The sequence below is a fragment of the Pavona decussata genome, unplaced genomic scaffold, assembly GCF_977016875.1.
Source record: "Pavona decussata unplaced genomic scaffold, jaPavDecu1.1 SCAFFOLD_220, whole genome shotgun sequence".
In the NCBI taxonomy this organism is placed as follows: Eukaryota; Metazoa; Cnidaria; class Anthozoa; order Scleractinia; family Agariciidae; genus Pavona; species Pavona decussata.
In genome coordinates, this window is record NW_028145625.1 from 710834 (window position 1) to 732771 (window position 21938).

The following is a 21938-nucleotide window of genomic DNA, read 5'->3' on the forward strand; positions in this document are numbered from 1 at the left end:
AAAATTTTATTCAACGAGTAGTTTTATCTGATTGCTAAACAAATTACGTGCCCTGATGACCCTGAGCAATGTAGAATTTACCGGAATGAAATTACAGGATATGACCAAAATCCTGCGTAGGCAAAATAAAGTTAAAGTTTGTTGTTGTTACATCATTTTTCCCACGCAGGCTTAATTTACCTCCAAAGGCCAACTCGATTAAAGCGTAATTATACCTCACGTGCCATTGCTAGTAATATGAAGCGAGCAAGGTCATCCATTGTTCATTTTTTTTTGCGCTTGGAAACTATCGCGTATGATTTTAGTTTAGGTCTAAGCATTTCGTCTGCGTCCACCACTTTTCCTTGTACTTTCAAATCTCTCTCAACTTTAGCGTTAAGAAACTCGTTTATCCTCGTGTTTGCTAGCTTCGAAACTAGTACCCGATAAAGTCTGTCTACAACAGATGCTTCCATTGCACATTCAACTTCGGGCAGCAATGAGCCCACAAGTTCTCTAAAATCCGTTTCCAAACGCTCATTGTTTTTAACACAGTTCTGACACATTTGCAGAAACTTTGATGGGTATTTCCGCAAATTACTGTCTGTGGTGAATTCTCGAACTTCGTTGTCCACCGAACGCAAGAAAAATATAAGTTCATCCCTAGGAAATATTAACTTGCCCGCGTCTAGGTTTTTTAAACTCTGGGAAATACCCGATTTGTCTTTCATGACAAGACCCTCCAAAATTTCCAGCTCTTTAGTCATAATAGGTCTTTTTTCAGAAGACGGTTTTATGCGCTTCTTTTTCCCAGCCAGGGATTCTCGGCGTAATTTCAACATTCTTTGAAGCGCTGCTCCACAATATCGGTACAATGTATCGTCCGATTCTTTGCTCAGCTGTCTCGCACTACTACTGCTCTCAGCAGTGGAATGCTCTTTCCGTGATCGAACGTGGTCGTGTATTAATGTGTACACCATCTCGTGGATAACACTGAGGACTGAATGAACATCCTCGTGGGAGAATGATTTGGACGCCGGCAAACAACGCTCGATAACAATCCTCTCTTGTGACGTCTTTCCCGGCTGGAAATTAGATAACATTTTCATCCACGCTACGGAGAATGCAGCTTTCCTCTCTTTCGGTACATTACTACTATAACACTCTTTTGATAATGTAGCGAATTTCCTGCAAAAGCCGACGATCAACAGGCTGAAATTGTCCTTCTGCCCTTCGCTTGTCAAATGCAACGCGAAGTTTCTGCGCTGTTCGAAAGCTTTCAATCTGGTTGATTCTAAAAGCCGTTGGCGCAATTCGCTTTCTACTCTCTTAGCCTCTTCGGCGGAGAAAACCCAAGATGATAATTCATCCATTTCGGCAAAGCTGATTCCCCTTGCAACACTTTTTTCGGTAGTTTTGGCTTTTTTCTTTCGACTTCCACGTGCGGTCGTGTTCGTGGCTTGGGGTCTCTTTGTACCAGAGTTTGAACCTTTAGCCGAGGGATTCTTAGTTCCACTGTCCGTTTCAGCAGTTTCGCTTTCTGAATAGCTTGATTCTAGCGAAGAAAGTTCATCGCTGACGTTTGAAATTTCAGATTGACTATCAGAGAAGCACTCGCTTTGGTCCGCCATTTTTTAATGAATGCGTAATAAAGGTAAAATGAAAACAACCACCTGATTGGTTGAAAGCTGTGGGCGGGATAGGGGTGTGTCCGACCGCGAAATATTATCCAAGTAAAAGTGGTTCCAAAAATAACCCAAGGTGTAAATACGCTGTGTCGTAGGGTCAGTATGGGAGATGGAGGCTCCGGGTTATAAGCTCCTGATAGAAAACAATATTACATAATCAATGTCTAAGAATCCCTTTCCTATTTTAAACATAACGTGTACACGCCTCTGACTGATACACTTACTAGAGCCTTCAGATTCTAGTAGCAATATGACTTCTAATTTATGGGGAGGGGGGGGGGGCTGGCAAATGGGAGGGGGGGGGGCAAGCGAAGTTTACTCCCCTATTTAGGGGGGGTCAGAAAGGTTTTACTCTGGATCTGGGAAGAAGGGGGGGGGGGGGACAAAAAAGTTTGAAGGTTGATATCATTAGTTTTGGGTTTTTTAAAATTCTTCCAGAACCGCATGACATTTAATGTACTTGTACCACAGTAAATCAAACCATAATTTCACACCAATAGTTTACACAGCAAATGGGTTCCATTCAATGGATTTGCTAGTTAGATATGTTTGGATTTCACTGGCTGCACCAACAGATAGGCCGCCCTCAGAAATAAGTTGATCTAGGCCTTTCACTAGAATGGTTGGGTGAAGGCTGTCAGTATTTTGCAGGTAGATCATGTCATCTGACAGTGGCAATATAACTTCTTCTGCACTTTGCCCAGTCAAGGACTCCACAACAGCAGCTTGGCACAGCCTTTTCCTCTTTTCTTTCCTCTGTTTTGCCTTTCTCTTGGCCTCACTCCACTTTTTTTTTGAGTGTCTGCCAGTTGCACAAACACCCTCTTTAGCTGCCTTGTGGTATTTTCCAGACTAGTGATAACACTCTGTATCACTTCAACCTGTACATTAACATGCGTAATAATTTCTTCTATTGCTAGTGGCGCAAGCAAAAGGCAGGCGAGTAAAGCGCTAAGTGGATGATGAGAGTATGGCTTGATAATAAATGCATCATTCTGGGGGGGGGGGGGTGGGGTCAAAAACGTTTACATGTTCTAGTAGGGGGGGGGGGGGGCAAAAAAAGTTATCCTTCATCATTGAGGGGGGTACAAAAAGTTCCAAACGTTCCCTTTCCCCATTTGCCAGCCCCCCTCCCTATAAATAATGAACACTCCCTAACTGACTTCAAAACTTTTTAGCGAAGTACTAAGATGAGATGGTATATGCCAGGAAGCCGCTTCATTTTACTATTCAGTGAGCGACGAACTTGACGCAGTTGTTTTTAATGATGACAGCTAAGCCCTTTCGTGATTCCAAAACAGGCGCGTAGCTAAGGTTTCGATAGGGGTGTTCGTTGAGCCCCAAATCTTGCTGAGCGCCGGAGCTCTTACTAGGGGGGTCCGGGGGTATGCTCCCCCTGAAATTTTTGAAAATCTAGGTTCCCAGAAACCTCATTTCCTGCATTTTGAGACCCATTTTAGGCAAATCACATTTTTGCTATACAGCAGCTTTTTAAGCTATATACATCACTTCGACGGCATAATTGTTTCAGCTTAAACAAGAAAGTTCAACGTACATTCCGCGCCCTGTCAAGTTCTGATAGCTATTCGATCTGCTGATAGTCATACACCAAGCTGGTAAACTGCATCATTCTCGGGTGTAGGCATTTGGACAAATTGACTATCTCGTCAAGATTGACAGGCATATCATATTTGATATGCATTAGAGCCAGGGCGGACAGCCTACTCTCTCCTCATTGCGCTTATGGAACGTTCACATTCACAAGTGAATGTTCTCAGGCGAACTTGTAAGTAATTGCGCGTGAAACTCAACAAGGCTTGAACTATTAAGTTTGAAGTGAATCTCATTTCAGAACAATGCCGCATTCAGAGAACAAAACGTATCGCAAAGCATGCTTTTCTATGGCTTTTTCGGGCAAAAAATGAAACGTCATTAAAATTAATCTCCAAGGGTTCTTGACAATTTTTATTTTTACTGAGGATAAGCTAAGACATAAGGCCTAAAGAACGGGTTTATATTTCTATTTTTCTTTGGTTGATGTATTTCGACCATAGGAACTTTATTTAAAAGTTTTTCTTCCGCCATTATTGATCTTCAAAGGGGGTTCGTTCGAACCCCTCGAACCCCCCCTCCTACGCGCCTGCAAAATGACGAGATCACTCACGTTTTAACGACTTATTTTCGCCACTACGTCGTTCCAACAAAACCTCGTAGTAAAATGACGACGGCTGTCTCGTTTTCCCGCCAAAATAACAATAGTTCAAGCGCGCTCTCTTTCTCTATTGGAAAAACTCGTACTCGCTCGCACTACAATCTACTGTGAAGTTCTCTTATTGGCTGAATGATAGACTAACAGACTAACAGGGTAACCGAACGAATCTGATGGCCAGGTATACGGACAGCCCAACTGGTGTACTACTGCAACCTCTTAAAAGGTAAACTGAATCTTGTTTCTTTAAAGAGCAAATTTGTTAGATGAGTGCACAGGGCATTCTTTCATTTTCAGTTCGCTTTTGCAGATACAAAAATATAGAATTAAAACCATTCATTTTTATTCAACATCTAAAAATTATTGCTCAAGCAATAAGTTACCTTAATTCTGATAATAGTAAACATTTTCTTATGCCTTGAATGAAGACTTTTTGTAGTCTGATTTCTCTTGTTCTGCACAACCAATCACAGGCAAACGTAGGCATTAATGACGTATGGAAGCTTGATCGGGTGTTTTCAATTTCAGAAGTGCCGACCGTACGGTAGGACAGACTGGAAATTTTTGAAAATCTGTATCTGTGTACTCAAACTGCTATAACCATGGCCAGCCATGTCTTGGCCCCAGATCCTTTTCGTCACGCATTTCAAGACGGTTGACACAGAAAATGAAATAATTACGTAACAATTCAACTGTCCGAATAAATTGGCGTCTCTTTTTACCAGAACCGTCGAATTTCGATGTGTTTGTTTTTTGTTGATTTTGGTATTGTTGTTTGTTTCAGAAACAACTCCTTTGAGTCAGTTGCCATTCATACAATGGTCTGTCTTCAGAATCGCTTTGACAAAGTGTTTTGTTTTTAAAAAAACACTCCGTAAAGCACTCGAATCCCTCAGTACGGTAGCCAAATTACCTTTTCGACTGACTCTGTTGATAAAACAAACATTCGGGGATTCGCTTTGATGAAAGCTAACGCACGAAACGTAAACACCCGAATCTCTTTACGGTGGCCAAATTACATGTAACTTATTGATAAAACCAAATATTTGTTTCTACATACTCCCCACCGACCCACCACAGTTTCTTTAAGGCTGGTTTCCATATGATCGCGGATCGCAGATCGCAGATCGCAATAAGGTCTGCGATCGTCTGCGATCATATGGAAACATACTTCTGCGATCGTCTGCGATCCTGCGATCATGATCGCAGACGATCGCAGACGATCGCAGAAGATAGAACATAAAGGCTGGTCTCCATATGATCGCGGATCGCAGATCGTAGATCGCAATAAGGTCTGCGATCGTCTGCGATCATATGGAAACATACTTCTGCGATCGTCTGCGATCCTGCGATCGTGATCGCAGACGATCGCAGAAGATAGAACCATGTTCTATCTCCTGCGATCGTCTGCGATCCCCTGCGATCAATTGCCATTGTGCGATCATATGGAAATCAAAGTTTTGCGATCTGCGATCGAAACGCATCCCATAATATTTCGGGTTCCCTCCCACGATTCAACGCTCGTGTTTGATGGTAGGAACGGTCTATGTAGCAACAATCATTTCGTTGTCATTTGGAGGAATTTATGGAGGAAGTTGCTCGTTATGAATGTGTTTACAATCGCGGCAGAAAAGATTTTAAAGACAACTCAGGCATATTAAGGCATGGCCAAAAGCCTAATTTGCATAAAAAATAGAAAACAATCATAACATTTCGTACATTAAACAAAAAACGGTCAAACTTGGTAGTTATATAAAACTTGAAGACCTTACCTGATTTTTGCTTCAAAGTGATAAGCATTTTGGTCACGTGACCTGTAAATGATCATTGATTGTTACAGATCTTCTAAGCCAAATGGGGAATATAAAATGAAACAGAATTAAATCTCCTTTGGTGTTATACGTTAACATGTCAAGGGCTTGAAATGAATTAGCCTTGTTTGCGTGTCCACATTAAATAGCAGTCCTGCAATTAAGGGAAATAGGTCACGTGACATTAGAAATGACTTAATAACTTCTAATAGGAATGACAGGTACCACCATACAAGGCTAATTAATAATGAACTTTTATAGTGTAATAGTATGACACCCGAAAAGGTTTGATTATAGTTTGTTTTATATACCCCGTTTTACTTTAAAGATTTTAGACGTTAATCATCATTTAATGGTCACGTGACCAAAATGTTCCACACTTTAAAGCAAGAATCAGTTAAGGTCATCAGGTTTTATAAGACTGCCAAGTTTGACGTTTCTTTGTTCAATCCACGAAATGTTATGATTGTTTTCTGATTTTATGCAAATGAGGCTTTTGGCCATGCCTTAATATGCCTGAGAAGAACAAAAGGCCAACTGTTGGGACAAAATCGGGCAGAAGTTTTATTTATCGGCCGGGGAAGCGGAGGCCAAATTTCGCAACATAAGAACTGCGTACGGTCGTAATCGAATCCAAAACCGATGTTTTCGACGGTTTTAGAGCTGACGACGACTCGCTTCATGACAAAAAGAAGAAGTAAATTTGCTTGCGGCAAAATTTCTGCTCTTCCACGTTCGCGATGTTGTTTGCTTTTCAGCCTACACGCGCGTGTATATTTGACATTTCCGCTCACCAAAACGTATGGCTACGGTCGGCTCTGCGATCGTTGCAATTATATGGAAACAGCCTTTTTTGCGATCGTCTGCGATTGTTTGCGATCTGCGATCGTCTGCGATCGACTGCGATTATATGGAAACCAGCCTTTAGATAGAACATGGTTCTTTCTTCTGCGATCGTCTGCGATTACGACCGCAGGATCACAGACGATCGCAGAAGTGTTTCCATATGATCGCAGACGATCGCAGACCTTATTGCGATCTGCGATCTGCGATCCGCGATCATATGGAAACCAGCCTTTAGAAACTAAAAACCTTGTCTACAGAAGTGTCAGTTTTGATATGAGTGACCTTCCTGTAATTTGCATTTCGACAATAGGCCTTATCACGGTTTTCGACGCCATTTTGACGAGTAGGCAAACACGTCTGAAATAACAGTGTTTGTATGGAAATCCGATGTCAAATAATTTTCATAAAACATCGTTTCTGAAAAATTCATGAATTGGAAACTTTTATCACTAGTAAAAGGATTTAAACAAAAAATGCTGGAGGGATGTAGCTGTGCCAGAAAGCGTACAGTCGTGTTTTGAACTTTCCATACATTTGTCTGTATAGCGAACCAGCCGTGAACTGCTACTAAAAATAGTTCGCGGAAAAAAATACAGACAAATGTATGGAAAGTTCAAAACCTGAACCCTTATATCAAATTAAAGCTTATAGAGCTGGCTATCCAACTAAACCAAGAATTTTGAAATAATATGAATTGCCAAATTTTTAGCGCTGTTTTCTCGAATAAATTTTTTTCACTTGGAGGAGCCACTTCAAAGAGCTAAAACTCAAAAGGAATTTGTTAGTTTGCCTTCAAATTTGGACAGTAGCTAGTTTAACATATAAACAACAAAAACGTGTCTGCGAATTTTTTCTTTCGAAATATTTTTTCTCCGAGAGCGATTTTTGTACGATTACTCCACATTTTTTTCACCCTATTTCGAAAATGCTCAATAACATTTCACTGCGATTGAATATGGCAAAACGCAGACACGTTTTTTTAGCGCTTTGGGTCCGGAAACTGAGGAGCAAATTAAATTAGCAAAAAACAAAATTCACTTTGACTTGTAGCTTTAAAAAGGTGATTCGGATGCTCGCAATTAGAGGTCGTGAAAAATTCGACAATTTATTTTATTTCAAAATTCTTGGTATGGTTTGATAGTCAGCTCTATAAGCTTTAATTTGATATAGGGGTTTAGGTATCTACAGTTTAAACTGGACGCGCTACATCGCTTAAACGCGAGACACCTCTGAAGGTCCCGGGTAACCTTAAATATGCTAACTTAACTGATTTACAAAAAACTTAAAGACTTGCCGTCCTCAGGAGGAGTTTTGAGTTTTGAGTTTTTTTGAAATATTAGGAAAAACAGGTGATTGTTTAAAACTATAATTGTTTTTCATGACAAAAGATATGGTGATCTAACGTGATTGTAAACTTGAAATTTCAAATTAAACGAAACATAACAATGCTATTCCTATCGACTGGTGTCAAACGTTTTACCAAAATAGTCAGTCTATAACAGAAAAGTGTCTTAAGAAAAAGGTGAAGCATTTCGCAAGAAGAATTGACGACGTTTTTTCAAGATGCGTTTAATAGAGAAAATACGACACGTGTACTTATCTTGGCGTGACGCCCTGAAGAAAATAAACACACTGCAAATGGCGACCATAAAGAAGCTCTTCGAACGGCGAGTACACTCACATAAAACTTGGGGGAACAAGTAAGGAAAGACGAAGGGAAAGAAACAGCAAATCGAGGTAAGATAAGAAATACAATAATGAACAATCCCCAAGTTTATAGTGCCGATAGAACGATGCTTCTGTGAAAACTATGAATTATAGTAGGCTGTTTATCATGGCGTGCGAAGGCAAGGTTGTGTAATCAAAAGTGTGTCGGGGTTTGTTCAAACCTTCGGTCTTAGGATTACTGAGAAGATCTGTGGTTCGTGGCTAGGTAGGAGCTACCTCGACCTCGGCGTGCGACTTGCATAAGAAATAACTTTTATCTAAAACAATTGAAACACCTTCGAGACTTGAAGGTAATCGAAACATTAGCGTCAGTTGAAACGAGCGTTATATCACACGACGGAATAATTCCGAAAAGGAAGGTGAAGTAGGGGGAAAGAGAGGCTCTTTTATTTTCACTTGCTAACGTAACTTCAGTTCATCTCTAAAGTCGCAATGATAACTGAACGTTTCACCCTCAGGGTTTAATGACTGAGCATGGGATCATGCAAGCCGCCACAATCAGCAACATTTTGGAAATTACAGACAAACCTCTCGGTTAAGCAGACACTTTCTTTCAAGTGAGGGTTCCGAAAAATAAAAGTATTGATGGCTGGAAATAAAACCTCTGTTAGAGGGCCACTTTTAGTAGGCGTCCGCCGGGGCAACTTTCATGCCATCTATACAAGAAAAATCACGATAGAGAGATATATAGAGATGTCGATCACGGCTTTTTCTACGTCTAAACGAGCAACAAAAACTGAATTCAGCGGCTTTTTATTACCGAGCAGATACCTACGAATAGAAAGAGATTTAAATAAATGCAAGCTGTTGAGTACAAATAAACACATTAACGGAATGTAATATACGTACATTTATTAATTTTGCAATAAGGAGCTGTCCGATGTGTTATTCAATCTGTAATCAGTTTTGGTTAGCAGTTCAAACAACTCCGATATTTCGATTGACACCGATACAATGATCTGTATTCAGAAGTTTTGTTTCTCGTGAAAACAACCAACATGTTTGTCTCCTCGGAAATAATCAAAGTCTATTTTCTCTTAACTTGCGTAGCCGTCGATTTCTCTTCATCAAGTGACTAGAAGTAGTGAACGAATGCCTCTGGGGAGCTCGAGTTTCAAGCGCTCTCGGAAAGGACTCTGAGACGACTGCTCTGACGCAGGCTTATTTTCTCCTTACATTCCCCGCATTGAATACTTTCATTTTGTCTTTGCGGCCATTGATAACATGTCAGCAAAAAGGATAGGAGAATTCATATTTTCAGCAAGACACTGAAAAGTTAATATTTGTGACCTTCCTGTTATTTGAATCTCAAAACATTGTGCTACGTGTCCAACGGAATTAAATATGCCGGCTAAGCTAAATTGAGTCGGTTCGTTTTCCCTAAAATTATTATAAATTAAACGGGTGCACGCATTTTAATTTAGTTGTAATACCTAGACTTGTTGATCAAATGCGAGTGTGTAAACATGAAATCAACGCATAACAATTAATACCATTATTCGTCTCGAATGCTGAATAAAGTTTTGTGATTTCAGTCAATCTGTATAAGTAACATGTACCTGTGAAACAAAAAGACTAAAACATTTCGCAAGAAGAATTGAACAATTCTGTTAAAAATGCATTTAGTTAGGACATGAAAGCACCCTGACGTGAAAATCATGGCGAGAATAAACACAGGCAAAGGTCCAATGCGACTTGCTTTAACAAAATTTTATCAAAGCACTGTCTCTGAGACTAGAAGGTTATCGACACAATCGACGATAGAAACGAGCCAAATTAAACTGCACAAATGAATGATCCCAAAAGAGGTGGGTGAGAGCAAGGAAGTAGGGTTCACTCCCAATTTTATTTTCCTTTCCTAACCGAGCGGCGGGAAAGTTGCCCTCTAAGTTACAGACAAAAAAAGTAGCACAGAAATCTTCACGGTACTAGTAAGAGACAAAAAGGAAAGAAGACAGTTGGGAACTGAGGAACTCGCCATATATCCTCTACTGCGCTCCAGTTAGGCTTATTGTTGTTGTTTTGTAATATTAAAACTGTGGATTCTATTAGGATAAATATTATAATTTGTTGAGGTGCGGTTGAGTATATAAAAGCGAGTCTCAGTCGCAGTTTTTAAGAAACGTTCGTTAGCAAGATTGAAAGGTCAGTGATTCGAGGCTATGTTCAGCACCTGCATATCACAGTTCCCTGACGGCAACCCTTCGGCAGACAAGTGGTAGATTAGTTACACGCTTAGCTGTTTCAATCTATAGCAACCACATTAAATATATTAAACTACCGCTCTATAGTCCTTCTGGGCGTGGAACGTTTTATATATTATGACGCTACAAATCTAGTCATTAGTAATGTAACACTTCACCTCTTGATTTTCATTTTATCTTATTTTACTAATTTTTAACGCGATGAAGGTCTTTCTTCCCCTCGAATTTTGCTCATTTTATGCAAAATAATCAACGAGAATGGAGGAAGATGTGTGCGATATAAAACTTGAGTAAATAATTCGCTGATCAAAGCGAGAGGCACTGAGGCGAGTTAAAAAAACAATAACTTGGACTAAGCCGATTGGACGGGAAAGCAACAAGAAAATCTTCCCGCATTGTAAACACAACCTTCTCGGTTGAACTTAAGTAAGTGCATCCTACGTGTTATTAGTCATAACAGTCAACAATCCACAGGACTTTCAATCTTTGTTGAGCAGCTGAAAACCGTTCATTGGATTTTTCAAAATGCGCTTCCCTATCCAAGTTTATTTCCTTGCGGTTTTTCTCGTCTTGACTGTGAATGGCGAGAACAACTCCTCCAAATCTTGCGCAAAACCGTACGACAAGATGATGGTTTGTAATCTGATGTGTAACCTGCTTCAGGATTCGGACGCAAACGACGCCATTAAAATGCTGCAAACTAAACTGGAAAGTCTCATTGCAGTGGTCAACAAGCCTTCACCTACTCTGCCACCAGGTAAAATGATTTGTCTCCAGTGTTTTCCCTGTCTTTCCTTGAGAAAGTTTAAAATCGCTACTGTTTCTTTACTAAGCACAGTTCAAGAGAGTCGCGCGAGTGGGAAAATATCGCGCGCGTCCGCGCCTTAGTTTCCTCTCTCGTGTTTTTCGTCCCTCGTGCATCAATCAACAGAGAGACGGATAGAAGTCCAATGTCAGTATTCATTGTCATATTTTTTAAAACTACATCTAACTGGGTTTTTACCTTTTTCACAGCCGTTCCCGCCTCTTCATGCAAGGAACAGTATGAAAAACACAGGTGGGTACATTCCATGAACTAAGCGAGACAAAGAAAAAGTTGGGATTTGAATATTTGACCGAATTTTACAAATTCTGAGAGTCCCCAAAAATAACAGAAAACAAAAAAACTAACGATAACTAACGCTTCCTTACCATTTTAACTTACAGTAATTTTCTTCCTTTCCAGTTCCACCAAAAGCCAAGTGTATCCGCTGATGTTTGGTTCACAGAAGATTCCTGTTTACTGCCACATGGGCATTTTTGGATGCGGAGATGGAGGGTGGACGCTGGCCATGAAGATTGACGGCACAAAGGTATGTAGTTCTCCGCATTTTTTTTACAAACGCTGTGCATATATTAAAAATGTGACAGTTGACTAATTTTCCTTCTTTCTATTCCAGAAAACCTTCCATTACGATTCTGCTTTTTGGAGTAACAGAAATGCCTATAACCTTGTTGGAGCGAAGACTGGGTTCGACACACAGCAGACCAAGCTGCCTACCTACTGGAACACAGCTTTCTCCAAGATCTGCCTCGGTATGAAGATCGGTCAGCAGATCAAGTTCCTCGTCATCAATAAGCAGGCCAACTCACTCTACGCACTGATTGCTGACGGGAAATACCGTGCAACGTCACTGAGTCGTAACACGTGGAAGACGCTGATTGGTTTTCGGGCGTCTTTGCAAACCAACTGTAATAAAGAAGGGTTCAACACTGCCGCTAGCCGTAAGGGCTCCTCCAAAGCAAGAGTCGGTATCCTTGGAAACAACCAGAAAGATTGTGTAACCTGTGAATCCAGAATCGGCTTTGGTACTGGAGGGTACAGTGATGACTCCAACACGTGTGGAAATAATGGAGACGATGGAAAGACAAAGATAAAAGCCATGGGATACATCTTGGTTCAGTAGATAACTCGTACAAAACTGTGTAAAAACATCCACTTTTAAAATAAAGATGGAGAGTTTATTGACTATTCTTGTCTGTCATTGACGTCAATTGACTTTCTGGACTGACTGACTGACGGACTGACTGGCCCAATTAAAATAGGATTAAAAGCTAGAGTTTACCTCTCTGAGATAGTTTCGTAGCATTGAAGAATGAATAATTTAAAACCATCCAATATTCTTATTGAATTCCTCAGAACTGACAGCCTGGCTTTATTGACTGACTAGTCATTTCTTTGAGTAGTGGAGAAACAGACACACCTACTAAAGACTGGCTTACGAACGGCTGAAAGCAATAGAATTTCTTAAACGAGACAAGATCTAGAACATATTAGATCATTTTAGAGTTAGAAGCGTCATGGAATCTGACGACCAGTCTGGTACTTTTAAATGCCCCCACGCACCATTCAAGACTTGTATCAAAATCACTTAATGTTTCTGCATATACCTCGATTATGCAAAAAGATGTATACTGGGGAAATAGAGAGCATACTAGGCGACCCATTCCTCCAGTAACTACGAGACATTGCAAAAAATGATAAAGATGCGTCCAAACTGACCTTACAAACACATGGCGATTTGTTGCGGCTATAATGGGAAGGCCACATGCATTCATCTTTCACAAAATCAATGAATGCCCCTCACTTCAATTAATTTATTCTTGCTTTTCAAGTCACTAGCTTTCACCAATAGCGTGGCTCCACTGCTCAATCCCCAAAAACCACACACAATCCACAAATCGCGATGGCGAATTTTTGTCTCGAAAACGACCAGATTTGCAAGCATCATGCATAGGAGGCTTTTCCTTCCCCAAGAAGTGTTGCTTTCTGTTACGGTTACCATGTGAAAGAAATTGCTTCCTCGTTACCGCAATTTTGACAGCAACCAGAAATCTACCAGAATCGTAAGAAAACATTTTTTTATGCGTCTTCCTTCTACAAAACTATCAAAACTTGAGTCGGTTGCCATCCATGTGATGGTCTGTCTTCAGAATCGCTTTAACAAAGGACAAATGGCCATAAAAGCTCAAATTGCACTCGAATCCCTCAGCATGGTAGTCAAATTACATTATCAACTCTGTTGATAAAACAAAACATTCGGGATTCGCTTCCCACTCCCCACCACAGTTAGTTTAGAAAATAAACCTCCTTGTCTACAGAGGTGTCAGTTTTGATACTCATGATAATTAATTCGTCTCCTATGAGTGACCTTCCTGTAATTTGCATTTTGACACTTTCAGTTTGTTTTAGTCTTTGTTCCTACGGTAATTAAATGAATATGCTAACTTGACAGATTTACAAAAACTTAAAGACTTGCTTCCTCAGGAGGAGTTTTGAGTTTTGAAAGAATCGTTTCGTTGCGCCACAAACAGCGACATTTTGAAAATTACAGACAAACCTTTCGGTAAACCGGACACTTTCTTTCAAGTGAGGGTTTCGAAAAACATTTTTAGTATTGATTACTGGAAATTAAACCTCTGTTAGAGGGCCACTTTTAGTAGGCGTTCGGGGCAACGTTCGTGCCATCTATACAAGAGATATCCCAGCTTTTTCTACGTCTATTAAACGGCCAACGAAAGCTGAATTCAGTGGATTTTTATTACCAAGCAGATACCTACGAAAGAAAACGGTTCAAAATAAGGGACAGATCGTTTGTTACGTCCTAGGGGGGGGGGGGGGGGGCGGTGTTTTTTGAGGGGGGGGGGGTAATTTTTTTAAACGAGCTCTTTTTGGGGGGGTAATTTTTTTCCTTGTACGAAAAGTGAGGGGGGTAAAATTTTAAGGGTACCAACTAATTGTCGATTTAGCAATCATTCTTCTCATCAATCATAGAGTTGGTAAAATCGACTAGATACTTCTCCATATCGCTACTATTCTTTAGAGTGACAAAGATCTTGCACGTAATCAGCGTAATAGGTTGAGTAATGACATAGACAGACAAGTTTATCTCTGAAGGCTTGTTTATCTGGGAAAAAAAATTGACCAAAAGACGAATAGAGATGGTAGGCTTCTTCAAAATCTATATATCCACATCCTTGATCCACATCCATACATCAAATGCTCCTGTACTGCTCTCAAACCCCGAGCAGTTTTGACCTTCTGTGTACCTTTTTTTGACGACTGAATAGACTCCAGCAATAACAAAACATCGTTATTATCAAGACATTGAAGAGATATTCTAAGGTACCTTCCCTTACTTGAATTTCGCCTAACTTCTGATTGTTTCTCTTGCCAGTTCAGATTCAGAGAGATAGCGATTACCGCATGTGACCAAGCGTTGTGCTCAAGAACTTCTCAACAATTCAACCACCAGGCCAACCATGGGGGGGGGGGGGGTAAAATTTTCAAACTGACCCCCCCCCCCCTAGGACGTAATAAACGATCTGTCCCTTAGGACATGAAAGCAACCTGACGTGAAAATCATGGCGAGAATAAACACAGGCAAAGCCAGAGTCCAGCACGACTTGCTTTAACTTTAACAAAATTTAATCAAATCACTGTCTATTAGACTAGAAGGTTATCAACACATTCGACGATAGAAACGAGCCAAATTAAACTGCGCAAATGAATGATTCCAAAAGAGGTGGGTCAGAGCGAGGAAGTGCAGTGGGGTTCACTCGGCAATTTTATTTTCCTTTGCTAACCGAGCGGCGGGAAAGTTGCTTCTAAGTTACAGACAAAAAAAGTATCACAGAAGGAAGATGTGTGCGATATAAAACTTGAGTAAATAATATTCACAGATGAAAGCGGGAGACACTGAGGCGAGTTAAGATTATAATAACTGACTTGGAGTAATTTGATTGGAGAGGAGAGCAAGCAAGAAAATATTCCCGCATTGTAAACACAACCTTCTCAGTTGCCTTGAACTTAAGTAAGTACAGCCTACGTGTTATTAGTCACAACAGCAAGCAATCCACAGGACTATCAATCTTTGTTGAGCAGCCAAAAACCGTTCATTGAAGTTCTCAAAATGCGCTTGAATATCCAAGTTTATTTCCTTGCAGTTTTCCTCGTCCTGACTGCGAATGGCGCCAACAACTCCTCCAAATCTTGCGCCAAACCGTACGACAAGATGATGGTTTGTAATCTGATGTGTAACCTGCTTCAGGATTCGGACGCAAACGACGCCATTAAAATGCTGCAAACTAAACTGGAAAATCTCATTGCAGTGGTCAACAAACCTTCACCTACTCTGCCACCAGGTAACATGATTTGTCTTCAGTATTTTCCCCGTCTTTCCTTTAGAAAGTTTCAAATCGCTACTGTTTCTTTACTAAGCGCAGTTCAAGAAAGTCGCGTGGGTGGGAAAATATCACGCGCGTCCACGCCTTAGTTCCCTTCCTCGTGTTTTTCGTGTCTCGCGCATCAATCAACCGATGGACAGACAGAAGTCCAATGTCAGTATTCAATGTGATATTTTATTTTCATTTTTTCAAAACTACATGTAACTGGACTTGTACCTTTTTCACAGCCGTTCCCGCCTCTTCCTGCAAGGAACAATATAAAAAACGCAGGTGGGTTTTGTGGTGTACTATGATACATTTTGCGAACGTAACTAAGCGAGACAAAAAGGGTTCGGTTTTGAATATTTGTTGCCATTTTCAAAATTCTGAGACTCCACAACAATTAAAGAAAATTGAGAACCAAAGATAACGTGTCGTTATTATTTTAACTTACAGCATTTCTCTTCCTTTCTAGTTCTACCAAAAGCCAAGTGTATCCGCTGATGTTTGGTTCACAGAAGATTCCTGTTTACTGTCATATGGGCAACTTTGGATGCGGAGATGGAGGGTGGACGCTAGCCATGAAGATTGACGGCACAAAGGTATGTAGTTCTCCTCATATTTTTCAAACGCTGTACAAATATTTAACATCTGACAGTTGACTAATTTTCCCTCTTTCTATTTCCGAAAACGTTTCATTATGAATCTGCTTTTTGGAGCAACAGAAATGTCTATAGCCTTGCGGGAGGAAAGACTGAGTTCGACACACAACAGACCAAGCTGCCTACCTACTGGAACACAGCCTTCACCAAGATCTGCCTCGGTATGAAGATCGGTCAGCAGATCAAGTTCCTCGTCATCAATAAGCAAGCCAACTCACTGTACGCACTGATTGCTGACGGGAAATACCGTGCTACGTCACTGGGTCGTAACACGTGGAAGACGCTGATTGGTTCTCGGGCGTCCTTACAGCCCAACTGCAACAAAGAAGGGTTCAACACTGCCGGTAGCGCTAAGGACCACTCCAAAGCAAGAATCGGTATCCTTGGAAACAACGAGAGGGATTGTGCATCAACTGACTCCAGAATCGGCTTTGGTACTGGAGGGAGTAGTGATGACTCCAACACGTGTGGAAATCATGGACACGACAATGGAAAAACAAAGACTAAAGCCATGGGATACATCTTGGTTCAGTAGAGTGGAACTAACTCGTACATAAAATGTACAAAAATATCCACTTTTAAAATAAAGATGGAGAGTTTATTACCTATTTTTGGCTGTCATTGAAGTCAATTGACTTTCTGGACTGACTGACTGATTGATTGACCGAATTAAAATAGGATAAAAAGCTGAATTTTACCTCCCTGAGGTAGTTTCGTAGTGTTGAAGATGAATAATTTCCAATCAGCCAATATTGTAACTGGTTTCCTCAGCAATAAACTGACAGTCTGGCTTTATTGCCTAATTAGTCATTTCTTTGAGTAATGCAGGGGAAACAGACACACCTACCTATGACTGGCTTAGGAAACTGACACCGATGGAATTTTTAAACGTGACAAGAACATAATTTATTAGACCATTAAAGAGTGAGAAGCGTAATGGAATCTGACGATCAGTTGGTACTTTTGAAATGCCTCCACGCACCATGTAAGACTTGTCCTTTAATCCCAAACGCGCGCACAATATGGGGCCCCGAGCAATCTATCAAAATCACTTAATGTTTTGCATATACCTAGCCTCCCACGCAGTCGTTTTTAAGGGACTCGTATTACCTCCTCCCCACAAACGCCTGCTTACCCAAGCGCCACATTCCTTTCCGCCACTAAGCCAATCACAGTGAACCTTCTAAAATCTGGAAGGTTGACCTTGACCTTAGAACGCCACTCGCGGAAACAGTGAAAAACATCACAACGGAGACAGCACTTGACCGAGCTTACGTGAGCTTTTAGCACCGTGTGCCCTACATTCAAAATTTCTCCTGTGAATGCCTATCAACTGACTGCAATAAAAAAATTCGTGACGGGAAATAGCGATATTTTCGTCAATTTGCCGACTGGTTACGCAAAGTCGCTTTAATATTTATCAAGCTTTGCCTTCAATCTTGTCGACCTTGTCGGTGTGGAGGAAACCGAAATATTACGCGATATGTCGGTAAACTTTAAAGATTTTGCAGTTGAAACTCGCTTTGTTGTTGCAATTTGTTCGGGGGCATGTGCGACATTTTCCCTGATTTTCCACAAGGACCACAAGTTGATCGGCTCTTTGTCGTTTAACTTTCCGTTTAATAGTCTTTAATGGACTGATAAATACTGCAGGTCTCCCCTTGATACCTTCTTCATTCTTCTTTGCTTTCTCGAATCGAGTTAGTCTGTCGTAGCACTTCGTACAAACAAACAAATCTGCTCCAGAGTTTCTGCACCCGTAAGAGGCGATATCTTCAACGATTGTCAACTCGATCAGGCGGGGAAGATCGGTTACACTTTCCCGAAGATTTTGACTCGCCCAGCAGTGTCAAAACGTCGCACAAGAAGCGCTTGTATTCACATTCGATATTTGTTTTGGTGTTTCAGCCATGACCAGCCATTCCAGAAGTGACAAAATATATTTATATATTCCAACTTAACTCCCGCATCTCTCAAGACTGTAACAGAGACTGTAGACACTGTACAAAGCTCGCGGGAAACGGAAGCGACCATTGTAACCAGCAATTTGATTTGATGTCATTAAACAATGCCTCGATGGTGATTGGCTAGGATGCTTGAGGAGTAAAACAATGGGAAAGGAATGTGGCGCTTGGGTAAGCAGGCGTTTGTGGGGAGGAGGTAATACGATTCCCCTAAAAACGACTGCGTGGGAGGCTAGCATATACCTAGACCATGCAAAAATATATATACTGGGGAAATAGAGAGCAGACAAGGTGACCCTTTACTCCAGCAACTACGAGACATTGCAAGAAATGACAGATGCGTCCAAACCGACCTTACAAACACATGGCGATCTGTCGAGGCTTAAGGGAAGGCAACAAAAATTCATCTTTCAAATAGGCACCTCTTAATACCCACAAAATCAGTGAATGCCCCTTGCTTCAATTAATTTATTTTCGGTTTTCAAATCACTAGTTTCCACCGACCAATAGCGTGGCTCCACTGCTCAATCCCCAAAAACCATACACAATCCACTATGCAAAATGCGAATGACCAGATTGACAAGCATCATGCATACGAGGCTTTTCCTTCGCCAAGAAGAGTTGCTTTCAGTTACGGTTACCGTGTAAATATTACTTGAAAGAAATATTTTGCTCGTTACTGCCGCAAATTTTGACAGCAATGTCTTCCTTCTACAGAACCGTCAAAACTCGAGTCGGTTGCCATTTATGTGATGGTCTGTCTCCAGAATCGCTTTGACAAAGGACAAATGGATATAAAAGCTAGAAGCACTCGAGTCCCTCAGTATGGTAATTAAATTACCACTCCCCACCGACGCAGCAGCACAGTTTGTTTAGAAACTAAACCCCCCTTGTCTACAGAAGTGTCAATTTTTTGATACTCATTAATTCGTCTCCTATGACTGACCTGTCTGTAATTTGCATTTCGACACTTTCAGTCTGTTTTAGTCTTCGTCCCTACGGCAATTTAAATATGCTAACTTGGCTGATTTACAAAAACTGAAAGATTTACCTCCTCAGGAGGAATTTTGAGTATTGGGTTTTAAAAGAATCGTTTCGCTTCATCTCCGTAATGTTAAAATATTATGGAAAACAGGCGATTGTTTAAAACTATGATTGGTTTTCATGACTAAAGATATGGTGATCTAACGCGGTTGTAAACTTGAAATTTCAAATTAAACAAAACATAACAATGCTATTCCTATCGAATGGTGTAGAACGTTTTACCAAATTAGTCACTCTATAACAGAAATATGTCTTAAGAGAAAGCTCAAGCACTTCGAAAGAGGAATTGGCGACTTTTTTTCAAAATGCGTTTAATTGAGAAAATAGGACACGTGTATTTACGTTGGCGTGACGCCCTGAAGAAAATAAACACAATGATAATGGCCACCATCGAACGGCAAGTACACCCACAGAAACCTTGGCGGAACAAGTAAGGAAAGACGGAGGGAAAGAAACAGCAAATCGAAGTAAGATAGGAAATACAATAATTATAAATCCATAAGATTTACGGCGCCGGTAGAACGATGCTTTCGTAAAAACTATAAATTATAGTAGGCTATATGTCATGGCATGCGAAGGCATGGTTGTGTAATGAAGAGCTGGTGTGTGGAGGTTTGTTCAAACTTTCGGTCTTAGGATTACTGAGAAGATCTGTGGTTCGTGGCTAGGTATGAGCTACTTCGGCGTGCGACTTGTATAAGAAATCCGAGTGATTTTTATTTAAAAGAATTGAAACAAAGCTTCACCTTTAAGACCACAAGGTAATCGAAACATTAACGCCACTTGAAACGAACCAAAATCGCACGATGGAATAATATTTATTCCGAAAAGGAAGGTGAACTGATGGGAAAAAGGGACGTCTTTCATTTCCACTTGCTAACGCAACTTCAGTTGCTCTCTAAAGTCGAAACGAAAACTGAACGTTTCACCCTCGGAGTTTAAGTACTGAGTATGGGATCAAGCCGCCACAAACAGTGACATTTTGGAAATTACAGGCAAACCTCTCGGTTAAGCGGACACTTTCTTTCTATTGAAGGTTCCGAAAAAAAATTCAGTATTGATTACTGGAAATAAAACCTCTGTTAGAGGGCCACTTTTAGTAGGCGTCAGGGGCTACGTCCGTACCATCTATGCAAGAGATATCCCGGCCAAACAAAAGCTGAATTCAGTGGCTTTTTATTATTACCGAGCAGATAACTACGAAAGGAAAGAGTTCAAAATAAATTCAAACTAAAATTTTGAGAGTAAATAAAAAATTAACAGAATTTAATACGTGCTTTTGTACAATTTTGCCATAAGGAGCCGTTCAAATGTCTTATTAAATATGTATACAGTTTTCGTTAGCAGTTTAAACAACTCCGATATTTCAAATGACAGTCATACAATGGTCTGTATTCAGAAGTTTTGTTTCTCATGAACACAACCGACATGTTTGTCTCCTCGGAAATAATCAAAGTCTATTTTCTCTTAACTTGCGTAGCGGTAGTTTCCTTTTCAAGTGGTAGAAGTAGCGAACGAATGCTTCAGGGAAGAACGAGTTTCCAGCCGGCTGTCGGAAAGGAGACGACTACTCTGACGCAGGCTTATTTTCTCCTTACAATCCCCGCCTTGAATACATCGACCATTCAACTTTCATTCCTGTCACTGTGGCCATCGACAACATGTCAGCAAAAAGGCTAGGAGAATTCATGTTTTCAGCAAGACACTGAAAAGTTAATATGAGTGACCTTCCCGTTAATTGCATCTCAAAACTTTGTGCTATGTATCCAAAGAAATAAACTGATATGCTAAGCTAAAGGGACTTGCAAAAGGTGCCATTTCAAAAACGTCTGTTCGTTTTCATTTTGTTTTATTCTCTAATATTATTATAAATTAAACGGGTGCACGGATTTTAATCCAGTTGTAATACCTAGACTTACCGATCAAATGCAAGTGTGTAACTGACATGAAATCAAAGCATGACAATTATTAATAAATAGCTAGTATTCGTGTCGAACGCTGAATAAAGTTTTGTTTTTTCAGTCAATTTGTATAAGAAACATGTAACTGTGAAACTAAAAGACTAAAGAATTTCGCAAGAAGAATTGAACAATTTTGTTAAAAATGCATTTAGTTAGAACATGAAAGCACCCTGATGTGAAAATCATGGCGACAATAAACACAGGCAAAGGTCCAACGCGACTTGCTTGAACAAAATTTAATCAAGGCACCGTCTCAGTGGCTAGAAGGTCATCGACACAATCGACGACAGAAACGAGCCAAATTAAACTGCGCAAATGAATGATTCCAAAAGAGGTAGGTGAGAGCAAGAAAGTGGTGTTAACAACCAAATTTTATTTTCCTTTGCTAACCAAGCGGCGGGAAAGTTGCCCTCTAAGTTACAGACAAAAAAAAGTAGCACAAAAATCTCCACGGTACTAGGAAGAGACAAGAAGGAAAGAAGACGGTGAGGAAGGGAATTCAGTCCCCATCGAGGTATATCCTCTACTGCACTCCAGATGTGCAAGAAGTTCTGCTTATTGTTGTTGTTTTTGTTATAATAAAACTGTGGATTCTATTAGGATAAATATTAGAACTTGTTGAGGTGCGGTTGAGTAT

The 21938-nt window shown here is 40.4% G+C and overlaps 3 protein-coding genes across 4 annotated transcripts; 2 read left to right on the plus strand and 1 right to left on the minus strand.

Moving 5' to 3' along the window:
* Nucleotides 1–26: 26 nt before the first annotated feature.
* LOC146459354 (uncharacterized) lies at nt 27–1781 on the minus strand. The gene has a single exon (XM_085089675.1). The coding sequence runs from the start codon at nt 1608–1610 to the stop codon at nt 264–266; it is 1347 nt and encodes a 448-aa protein (XP_084945801.1). The 5' UTR covers nt 1611–1781; the 3' UTR covers nt 27–263.
* A 6064-nt stretch (nt 1782–7845) lies between these two features.
* Nucleotides 7846–12476, plus strand: LOC146459355 (putative skeletal organic matrix protein 5). 2 transcript variants are annotated; one of them, XM_085089652.1, is made up of 5 exons: nt 7846–8270; nt 11129–11222; nt 11480–11522; nt 11691–11817; nt 11905–12476. In XM_085089652.1, exons 2-5 carry the CDS (start codon nt 11156–11158, stop codon nt 12409–12411), a joined length of 744 nt encoding a protein of 247 aa, XP_084945778.1. In that variant the 5' UTR covers nt 7846–8270; nt 11129–11155; the 3' UTR covers nt 12412–12476. The 2 variants fall into 2 exon arrangements, with proteins under 2 accessions (XP_084945778.1, XP_084945777.1); XM_085089651.1 differs by lacking the exon at nt 7846–8270 and having other exon boundaries at nt 10278–11222.
* A 2709-nt stretch (nt 12477–15185) lies between these two features.
* On the plus strand, nt 15186–16940 carry LOC146459356 (putative skeletal organic matrix protein 5). The gene is made up of 4 exons (XM_085089654.1): nt 15186–15649; nt 15919–15961; nt 16146–16271; nt 16357–16940. Exons 1-4 carry the CDS (start codon nt 15418–15420, stop codon nt 16865–16867), a joined length of 912 nt encoding a protein of 303 aa, XP_084945780.1. The 5' UTR covers nt 15186–15417; the 3' UTR covers nt 16868–16940.
* The last annotated feature ends 4998 nt before the right edge of the window (nt 16941–21938 follow it).